This window comes from Salvia splendens, chromosome 5 (assembly GCF_004379255.2).
Source record: "Salvia splendens isolate huo1 chromosome 5, SspV2, whole genome shotgun sequence".
In the NCBI taxonomy this organism is placed as follows: domain Eukaryota; kingdom Viridiplantae; phylum Streptophyta; class Magnoliopsida; order Lamiales; family Lamiaceae; genus Salvia; species Salvia splendens.
The window spans coordinates 38,135,892-38,146,576 of record NC_056036.1 but is presented as its reverse complement, the minus strand read 5'-3'; the positions used below and the strand labels follow the sequence as shown (position 1 = coordinate 38,146,576).

General features: G+C 37.1%; 2 protein-coding genes across 2 annotated transcripts; one reads left to right on the top strand and one right to left on the bottom strand.

Moving 5' to 3' along the window:
• The first annotated feature begins 387 nt into the window (after positions 1-387).
• LOC121802643 (phenylalanine--tRNA ligase beta subunit, cytoplasmic-like) lies at positions 388-6,829 on the top strand. Its single transcript, XM_042202320.1, has 19 exons — positions 388-529; positions 627-682; positions 782-882; positions 1,098-1,227; positions 1,319-1,434; positions 1,694-1,760; positions 2,029-2,070; positions 3,281-3,322; positions 3,483-3,559; positions 3,793-3,919; positions 4,007-4,174; positions 4,341-4,469; positions 4,571-4,672; positions 4,975-5,106; positions 5,185-5,259; positions 5,795-5,902; positions 6,094-6,189; positions 6,264-6,347; positions 6,424-6,829. Exons 1-19 carry the CDS (start codon positions 472-474, stop codon positions 6,490-6,492), a joined length of 1,779 nt encoding a protein of 592 aa, XP_042058254.1. The 5' UTR covers positions 388-471; the 3' UTR covers positions 6,493-6,829.
• A 295-nt stretch (positions 6,830-7,124) lies between these two features.
• Positions 7,125-10,398, bottom strand: LOC121802042 (receptor homology region, transmembrane domain- and RING domain-containing protein 2-like). Its single transcript, XM_042201587.1, has 4 exons — positions 9,995-10,398; positions 8,785-9,015; positions 7,955-8,359; positions 7,125-7,786 (listed from the first exon to the last, which is right to left on the bottom strand). The coding sequence occupies exons 1-4, from the start codon at positions 10,236-10,238 to the stop codon at positions 7,389-7,391; spliced, it is 1,278 nt and encodes a 425-aa protein (XP_042057521.1). The 5' UTR covers positions 10,239-10,398; the 3' UTR covers positions 7,125-7,388.
• Between the last annotated feature and the right edge of the window lie 287 nt (positions 10,399-10,685).

The following is a 10,685-nucleotide window of genomic DNA, read 5'->3' as shown; positions in this document are numbered from 1 at the left end:
AATAATGCACCATTATAGTGTAATAATGCAGATCATCTGGACCGTTGATGAATGAGATCTAACGGCCCATATTAAGAAGAATAAAGGATCTAAGGGATGAATAGGAGAATAACGCTCCCCATCTCATTTATGTTATTACAGTATTATATTGTAATTTGATACAATATGTTCAAATGCAATCACGGGTAAATATTTAATTTCATTGAATAGGTTTGTATTCTATAAACTACTTTGAACCAAAAACAATTTAAGTTAAATAACTAAAGACAAAAAACGCTTTAAAAGGAAATAAGCTAAAGACTTGTCCATCTTAAAATATAAGCCCAAAATTAGAGCCCGTTTAATTGGAAAGCTCAATAAATAAAAACAAAGCCCAAAATTCTCAGCCCGAATTGATCAAAGCGCAGAAAATAACAAAGGCTCACGACGTTGAAAGAGTTGAAACAGATTCAATCGCCGCCGCAAACCACCATGCCCACCGTCAGCGTAGGCCGAGATCGCCTGTTCGCAGCTCTAGAACGCACCTACAGTACGGAATTTCACTTTTATCTCTTTATTTACGTCACATACTTGTATAAGCTTGTTGAAGTTAGTCAAATCTTGACTTATTTCTCATTGCAATAAAGCTCAAGAAGAGTTTGAAGATTTGTGCTTTCAGTTCGGAATCGAGCTTGACGATGTGGTGTGTATGAATTTTGACAAATACGAGTCAAATTTGAGAACAACTGGAGTTTTTAAGTTTTTGATGACTTTTTTTTTGTTTGGATAAATGTGAAATCAGACGACGGAAAAGGCAATTATACGAAAAGAGAAGCATTTGGAAGAAGAGGAACCTTCTGAAGACGAGGAAGTGATTTACAAAATTGAAGTTCCAGCTAATAGGTATTTTTTGTAATCATGCTATGGAGATGCTGCAGTGTAGGTCTAATTAGATGATTAAATGAGTTCATTGCTAGTTATTGTGAGGAAATCACATAGTCCATGCTAGTGGAGTAGATTACTTAGTGTGACCGATTTCAATTGATTTGTATTAGCAAAATTCACTGTAATTTGAAAGATTATTGAGACAGTTATCATCTTCTTTATGTATACGACAGGTATGATTTACTTTGCCTTGAGGGGTTATCACAATCACTGCGGATATTTGCGGGGCTTGATTCGATACCTACTTATACTGTGGCAAACATCAGCAAGGAATCTATGCTCAAAATGCATGTAAAACCAGAGGTGCGAACAGCATAGAACTAGTTGGTTTCATGAAATTTTTATCATTTTCTTTGTTGGGTTGCCTTGATTATTTAATTTTATTTCAATACAGACATCTCAAATCCGGCCATATGTTGTGTGTGCTGTTTTAAGAGGTGTTACATTTGATGAAGCTCGATATAATAGCTTCATTGATCTTCAAGACCGCCTTCACCAGAATATTTGCCGGTAAAGCTATCTTATCTGAGACTTAACAGACTACTTATCTCCTTTTTCCAACAAAGAAACTCCATGAATTATATTTTAGGATTGTTATATCGTGATATAAGTTATAACTCTATTAAGATGGGGGTTGGCATGCCTTCAGTAACATTTGCTGGATAAAACTACCATCGTTGCTTTACATCATTTTCTCATATGGTCCTTTTGGATTTTGAACTTCACTTATTTGGTCTCTTGTTTCTTTTTTATTCTTGCATGTATATAGGCGAAGAACATTGGTTGCAATTGGAACGCATGATTTGGATACAATAGAAGGCCCTTTTACATATGAGGTATAAGCTACGTATTTTTGCAATACCCATGGGACCTACTGCTTTTGTAGTTATGACCTTGCTTTACTCATTCTTGATTTTTAGGGTGCTAGTTTGAATGGTTAAATACCCTTTTTGGTTTGTTTCCAATTTGAAACATAAGAACTAGGTAAAGTTTGCAGTCCAAGTATAACCCCAAAAGATGGTCTCATCCTGTCTGAAGTTGGCACTTTTCGCTTCCTATGGAAATGAAATTGACATTTAATCAATTTTTCTGAATGATTTTCAGGCATTAGCACCGAAAGACGTAAACTTCACCCCACTAAAACAGGTATTCTTATTTATTTATTTGGAGTTATCATGAATCCAGCTATTATTTTCATGAATGTTGTGGTGGTAGTAAAGGCCTCAAGTTTCAAACTTCACAAATAGCTTTTCGGTAAAAATGATGATGTTCAATTTGTCATATCTTTTAATGTTACTATCGGCATTAGAAGGTAACCACTTACATAGTAACATTTGTTACAAAGTTAAATATATACAATCAAAGTGTGTTAATGGCATTAGCCCTGACGAAATGGGTACCCACACCCGATTTCGCCGGAAATCTCTGTCCTGATACCCGACCCTCCATGTCCTCGGTTAGTTCCGATATCCGAGCCGGTTACCCATACCTGACGCCTGCGGGTGCACCTGCACCCGGCCCTATTTAATTTTTTTACTGAGTAACTAGCCATTCCAGTCATGCAATTTTCCAAGTTACAAAATCTAAGGTGTTCACTGTTCTTCAAGCTTAGAATTTTCATTTTCAGTTTTCAAGTTTAAATGAAACCATTCCAATTTTCAAGTTCAAATGAAAGCTTTTCATTTACTGTTCCATTGAAAACAGTAGTATACCTCTCGTGACTTGTCGTCAACCGTGTGAGAGGAGAGGACTGGACATTTAGATTTTAGAAGGCTTGAGTTGGTTCAGTGTTCACTATGTCGTCAGCGGCAGAGAAGAAGGCTGGGAGAGACCGAAGGGTGAGAGGAGAGGTTTGGCCGCGCGACTCTGAGAGGACCGTCGTCGTCGTCTTGCTCATGGCGGGTGGCGGCGACGACCATCGAGTGAGGGCTGAGGGCGGGTAGAGGCGTCGACCGACGAGTGTTGGCCGCGGGTGGGTGGTGGCCTGGCGGGTTTGAGAGTGAAGAGGAGATGAAGAGAAATTACGTCTGCTGTGTTAAGGTGATACTGGCGGGTTTGTGGGTATTACCCGATTGACAGCTTCAGATATCAAGCACCCTATCCCGACTTAACACCTGATTTCTTTGAGTAGCAGGGATGCGCTACCCGCTACCCGTCACCCCTAACTGGAATAGTACTTGATATATAAAGATACCTGCCAGTTCCCTGTCCTTCTCATATTAAAATATTACTCAAAACCACTTGTAGACTCGGACTAGAGCCGTTCCATTTTAGCTAATTATCAATAGCTGCATGATAATGTTATAAATATCATTTCATATAGTAAGCTGAATATATTGAATCTCCAATTTCTCAGACGAGGAACTTCTCAGCTGATGAGCTAATGGAATTTTATAAGGTGAGTCTTACAGTTGATTACTACATGTAATATTGTACCTATAGACAACAAGTTCTTGTTGTGAGTTGCTCCTGGGCAACCAATTCTATTTAAATGTATCCACTCGTGAATGATTATGCTTTTGTGATTTGTGACCATATACCCTTAAATTGTTTTACAGAAAGATTTGAAATTGAAGAAGTTCTTGCATATTATTGAGGGTTCACCAGTTTACCCTGTTATCTATGACCAGAAAAGGTAGTCTACTTTTCCACAATACTAGGGTATATTGTTAATAGTCTTTTACTCTTCTTATGTACTTGCTGTGTCCTAGACACGTTAGTTTGGTTTACCTTCGTTTGTTTGCCCAATATTCTTTCTTCCTCAAAATTTCATGTCCAATAGTTGCAAAGCTTAGATTTGTTGTGTTACTGGCTGCTGTTTTGCTTGATTAACATTTGATCTAATAAATGCCACATCACTTTCTGCAGAACTGTTTTGTCCTTGCCTCCCATTATCAATGGTGCACATTCGGCCATTACCTTGAAGACAAAGAATGTTTTTATTGAATGCACTGCCACAGACTTGACAAAGGCCAATATTGTTTTGAACACAATGGTATATGTAGAACAGATCTGCTTCTCTAACTTTTGAATTGTGACATCTCTATTTATCTTAGTAGTTGTATTGTTGCCTTTTATGCAGGTTACCATGTTCTCGATGTATTGTGAAAGGAAGTTTGAGGTTGAGCCAGTTGAAGTGACATACACTGATGGAAGATCCTATGTGTCACCAGATCTGTCTCTTTACCAAATGGAGGTTCCTATATCTTACATCACCAAGCTTATTGGGGTATCCCTTCCAGCCCATGAGGTATTCTATACTGTTGGTGATCAATTTCCCTCCTGATTGTTGTCATTTATGCCTCCCTTTGCTTTCCTTTGTCCCTTCATCAGAATGGCTCCAACTTAACTATAATGTGGATACTGCTAAGTGAGCAAAAAGCACTTAAGACTAACATACAAATATCACATTTCAGTCTGCTCGTTTGTTGAATAAAATGCAATTACATGCCAAACACTCAATATCAGAGAAGAATGAAGCCAGCTTCACAATATCAGTTCCTCCCACTAGAAGTGATATTCTTCATCCTTGTGATGTGGCTGAGGTATCCAGTTTCTTCTTTATCTTATGCGAGATTATATCTCTCCTTGTTGCCTGTGTACTGACCTGACTATTTTTTCCCTTTCCCTTTCCCTTCTGTTTTAGGATGTGGCTATTGCTTATGGCTACAATGAAATTCCAAAGATAACATTTCCATCTGTGAAGCCACAATTATTGAATAAGTTCAGTGATCTTATTCGAGAAGAGGTAGGATGATGCAGATCTTATAATTATGTATTCTATTGCTTATACCTACTTATTAAATGTTTAGTTCTCAAAATTAATAGTACCATATAATCTTCTTACATTTGACGCCTGCTTAGTCCATATGTTTCTTTTTCTTGATTTACAAAATCATATCAGCAGTTTACTGCAGCTCATCATCCTGATTCATGCTTTTCTTGGTATTTTTTTATTCATTCTCTCACATGTCTTTTCTGCTTGTTACTTTGAGCACTTTCAGTTGGCATTTCTTGCTTTGGACCTGATGTTGTGTTTATTCCTCTTAGATTGCAACGGTTGGCTACACGGAGGTTTTGACTTGGATATTATGCTCAAGCAAAGAAATTTCCACCATGCTTAACAGGGAGGAAGACAAAACTGCAGTAATTAATGGGAATCCTCGTTCAGCTGATTTTGAGGTTCAGTTAATTTCCAATGCCTATTTTTTCACTTGTATATATTTTGGTTTGTTAATTTTGTTGATCTACTTGTTTCAGGTTGTTCGCACCACTCTTATGCCCGGCATATTGAAAACAGTTGGGCACAATAAAGATCATCCAAAACCAATCAAAGTAATGATAACTTCTACTCCACATTCTTGCTTCTTTTCTATACATTAGCAAGAATAGTTGCCTTATAATGACAGACACTACTTCTAGAGTAGGCAAAAAATAAGAAATAAACAGATAAAGCAGTTGATTTATATATTGTCTGCAAAAAAAGTGCCAGCTGCTTTTTATATATTTTGTGCAACATTAAATTACTTTTCCCTTCTATGTCGCAGTGTCTAGTTAAAATAGGAGTATAAAATTTAGTTTCATCTGCCAAATGCAATTTTTTGATGATGTGAATAATGAGTATCAGTATGCCTTTAGATGATTACCCGTAAGGAAGTTGTTGTTGCATACTTGCCCTTTGTTGGTGGTCAGTTTATTTTTCAAGTATGATGAAACCTGTATCGTCTATTTTTATGCATGTATGAATTGCAATACTCTTTGTGATCATTTGGTTTAGACACGGTCCATATGCATTCATGTAATGCCATTCTACAAAATTCCCACACTATACGTTGCTAAAGAGCATGACTGTTGTATTGTATTGCTTTAGATCTTTGAAGTGGGTGATGTGGTGCTATTGGATGAGAAAAAAGATGTTGGTGCATCCAATCACCGAAAGCTTGCAGCTTTGCATTGTGGATCTACTTCTGGATTTGAGGTACCCATATCTAACCTTTTAATTACCTCAACCTAGTTGTAACCTCTATTCAGCTTTGTCACTGTCGATGCCTTTTCTTTTTTCTTAATGCAACTCCAAAATCTGATAGTTTGCTTGTCAGATAACAAAAGATTGTCACTTTGTTCGTGCCACATTGTAATTGAATGAGATTCTTTGTGTTTTTTTTCCAGCTGATACACGGCCTTGTAGATAGAATCATGGAAGTGTTGGGAACTCCATTTGTATCACCTGGAGACAAGACAGGCTACTACATAGAAAGTTCAAATGTATATCTTGTTTTAGCTCGACTGTTGTAGATCTTCTTTCGAATGATATCCTCACTATAATATCCTTGGTGCAGGAACCGGAGTTTCTTAAAGGTAGACAAGCACACATCATATTCAAAGGAGATAAAATTGGCACTTTTGGAATTGTGCATCCACAGGTACGCTGATTATTTGGTCCATTTCCTCAGTTATGATTCTTCAACTGTTAAATGTGTTAATTCATGTTCGACTCAGGTGTTGCATAACTTTGACATTCCAGACCCGTGCTCCTTTGTGGAAATCGACATTGAGAAATTCCTCTAAAGCATAACAACAATCTTATACTTGTAGCATCAAAGGAGGACATACGGTTTTCGTTTCCCGTAACATTTTGATTTAAATTAATGCCCATGCAGATATATTTCTCACCTACTTTAGTAGTACTTGGGATAATTCAGGATTTTGCTGGAATTAATTGTATGCTTTTTTGACATGAAAACCCAAATTTGGGAAGATTGTGTTCATCAGATTATTCCATACTATGTTTGATCCATATGTAAAATTATTTATGGTGAAAAATTGTTTCTGCGCTTGGTCTGCATACTGTACAAGTTGTAGAGCAAAAAAAAAGCTATATCATTTGTCTTTTATGGTTTTTGAATTTTTGTGATTGTCACAAATTGTTCTGTCACAACTTTTAGCACAGTGAATTTTAGAAATAGCCATTAAAATGCTAGAAGACAACTGCAAGAACACTCATAGATCCAGCAGTATTCAACTAAAAAATATTTTATATGATTGCATATGGAATATCAAATTATGAAAATGAAATAGGATGGTTAAGAAAAGATTGCATTTTTCTCTAATAGAGGCATAAATTCACGTGATAAAACAATTAGGTTCAGTTTTACCCAAAAAATAAGTAGATACGATCTCTAAAATTACCAAAATCTGCTTTCAGTATGGTACTATAAACATTTTATTTCATCATCCCAGTAAAAAAAGTTACAACAACAAAAATTACAACATAATTACATAAACAAAGAAGAAATGAAAAAAAGGGAAAAAAAAGGAAAAAAAGGAAGAATAAAATTTGACAGATATGAACAAGAACAACCTATATATACATACACTGTCACAACCTTCCATCCACTTCTAGATGCTAAAACATTTCCCTATAATACCACGTACAATTTTCAATAGTCGCTGCAAACGACTCCCTACGACGCGTGACTTGAAGAACCAAAGTAGGTCGATGAAACATTACCTGCAGCCGGAACATAGGGCAGGACGTATATGGAACTGAGAGTCGACAACGATGTGTAGGTGGTTGGGTTAGACGTCACTGCACAAGCACCATCGGGTTGGAGAGGAGGTGTATCACTCTGGGGCGGTTGATGAGACTGCAGGTTATAGATGAGTGAAACTGATGGCCCTATCTGCATTGGCGATGATGACTCCGGTGAAGAAGCAAGAGATGGAGAAAGGGAAGCTGGTAGCAACGGTGTGGACTCTGACGCTGGAGGCTTCGTGGTTTTTGTTTTTGCATCTTGCTTGCAGACGGGGCAGAAGGTTCTCCACGACGTTAACCAGGTGTCGACACAGGCAGCGTGGAATTCTGTCAAAAGCAACGTAAAAATCACTCGGACAGATGGCCTAGCGGGAAAACATTACACTTGGCTTCTTTCTTTTCCGCACGGTTATTTAGGTTAGTGTAATTGATTGCTCAAAAAGGAAACATGCCAAGATCAACGGGACGGAGGGAGTATTTCAGTCGAAGACTTACTGTGCCGACATGGAAGGACTCTGAGCTTTTCTCCGACACTGTAGTCTTCGAGACATATAGCGCACGTTTGAGAGGTACAGTTGTCCTCAAGAACAGCTGTGAAGATCAGGCTGGGCATCGCCTTCACCAGACGACTGCTTATCCCGTGGAACTCTCTCACACGGGGTGCTAGCAGCCTTTCACTTCTGAACCGGTGCCTTCTCACGAAGAAGCAAGTAGCTAACACGGCTGAGACACCGATTAAAGAGATGAATGACAGAGCTATCATAGACCAAGACGGATTCTCATAGCTCGGGACAATCCACAGCTGCAAATCAGCTGTACCAGCATATCTAGCAAGTGTTTCCCCGGAAACTTTCGAGATAAACACTGCATTGATATTTATACCAACAGGATTTCCAGCCACTGCATTTTTAATTGAAGTGCAAATCATATTTTCACATGCTTGAACTTCACAAGCAGTCAAAAACCAAAGAATAAAGCACAAGGAAGACCTGTGGTCATTATCCACCTATATTAGCCCTATTGATGTCGAGATCTAATGGGTTCCGGTGCATTAGTTTTTTCCACATATCAAGATAAAGTAAAGTTAAAGATGGGATTACCACTTAGTAGGAGAAGGGTAGGGATAAAGTTTCAAACTCCCTTAATTAGCTTAATTCATGAACCAAAAAATGTAATGGCAAATCAAGCTAAAATGAGCCTCAATTTTCAACCTCTGAAATCTCATCTAACAACAATTCCACATAAGATATAAGATTACAGGACGAAAACACAACATCAAATCCATGAATTTCTCATTAACAAGTTGCTGGAAAAGAGAAGATTACTTGCAACTAAATCGCTGGTTCCGTTGTCATAGACAATGGCTGCTTCAAATCCAGCAGCTTGTGCTCGTCTAATTTTGTCCTCAAAGCTACATCCACCTCTGATTATCAACACGAATGGATATCTGGTGCCATTCTTACTTGAAACTATCTCGTTGGTCAGCAACGAGCAAGCATCCAAAGGCTCTGCAATGCTCACCGTCCCACATATCCCAGACTCTCTCACCGAGGGTGCTAGAACCACAGAAATCTATCATCAGTCCATTTTGTACACTAAAGAGCAACCATCACAAGCTATGGAGATATATACAGACAAAAATGATGCTCTTGATCATTTTGTTTATAAGGAGCAACATCAGAAGCTATGGATACACAGAGACACAAAAACAACATTCTTAATCACTTTGTTTACTAAAGAGCAACCGTCAGAAGCTATGGATACACGGATACAAAAACGAGGTTCTTGATCATATTGTTTACTAAAGAGCAACCATCTGAAGCTATGTATATACAGGCACAAAAAGGGTGTTCTTGATCATTTTGTTTACTAAAGAGAAACCATCACAAGCTATGGTCATACTGAGACACAAAAAACGGCATTCTTGATCATTTTGTTTACTAAAGAGAAACCATCACAAGCTATGGATATGCAGAGACACAAAAACGACATTCTTGATCATTTTGTTTACTAAAGAGAAACCATTAGAAGCTATGGATATACAGACACGAAAACAACATTCTTGATTATTCAATCAGCAATAAAAAAGTATTGAATCACAGTTGAAATTCTCTCCTCAGATACAGTTCGTAAACTTACGAGAATTCTGTCGTGAAACGAGATACAACACAAGTTTAAAACTACACACAAACAACATCCAAATGAGTGGAATGAACAGAATGAAAGAGGCTCAATCAATTCAAATACCAAATGTACTGCATATAATATGTTCTTTCCCATAGAGATTAAATGTTGCTACCATTATACATTATTCAACCACAAACAATGAAATGTAAGAAGAAACATAATTTGAAACAAATGTTAACTTATAACCTTTGGCATAGGAATAACCAGTTGCAAAGTTTATGAAACTATTATTCAAATACACCCATAAACCAAATTACCAAATTCCACGAAATGAACCATACAATTCCAAAATATGAAAAGAAAAAAGGGGGAAGGAAAAAATTTCATAAAAATAAAATAAAAACTCACCAAAGTTAGCTTCAATGTCGTCGAAAGAAAAAGTTACATTCTTTGCAATCATGACCACATTTCCAGCAGCTGCGAAAGAACCCATGAAATAGGAAATGCAGCACAAAAATACCCACAAATTCAACATCCTCCTTTTAACCTTGGCAAAATTCCAATCTTTTCTTTGGATTTTCACAAAATCCGCAGCCCTAATTCTCTCTTGAAAGAAAAATTGATTCTTTCTTATTATTTTCCCAAAATTCATGCAAGATTCAAACAAATTTATAAAATTAAAACATCAACTTCCATACTGCAGCAATACTTTTGAGGGCTTTTGCAAAAGAATTTCGTGAATTTTGGATCAGTCATATGCTCGTATATGATCAGCGAGTCATTTCTGGGGAATTATCAATTTAGATTACGATTCACTATTTAAAGATATTATCAACCACTTAAAGGTCCATGCTTGAGATTTCGGATTAATTATTTTTAAAAGTTTGCATTCAAAATTGATTTATAAACATTAATTGATTTAACGTCAACCAAGATTTAAAAAAATCCTCTTATTTTGGTTAGTGGATAAATGATAGACTAAAAGCCCAAAATGGTCCATAACATTTGGCATTTTTATGATTTTGGTCCAAAACATTATCTTTTGGATTATTCGGTCCCGCACATTTTAAATCGGGCCACTTTCAGTCCTAATTTGACG

Bases quoted from the DNA above. Each gene is read 5' to 3' on its own strand.
- LOC121802643 (XM_042202320.1), top strand. From the start codon at position 472: ATGCCCACCGTCAGCGTAGGCCGAGATCGCCTGTTCGCAGCTCTAGAA. The intron at 530-626 runs GTACGGAATTTC...ATTGCAATAAAG, and splicing joins AGCTCTAGAACGCACCTACA to CTCAAGAAGAGTTTGAAGAT. The intron at 6,190-6,263 runs GTATATCTTGTT...TCCTTGGTGCAG, and splicing joins ACTACATAGAAAGTTCAAAT to GAACCGGAGTTTCTTAAAGG.
- LOC121802042 (XM_042201587.1), bottom strand. From the start codon at position 10,238: ATGAATTTTGGGAAAATAATAAGAAAGAATCAATTTTTCTTTCAAGAG. The intron at 8,360-8,784 runs GTAATCTTCTCT...TTAAAAATGCAG, and splicing joins AACCAGCGATTTAGTTGCAA to TGGCTGGAAATCCTGTTGGT. The intron at 7,787-7,954 runs GTAAGTCTTCGA...TGCTTTTGACAG, and splicing joins AGTCCTTCCATGTCGGCACA to AATTCCACGCTGCCTGTGTC.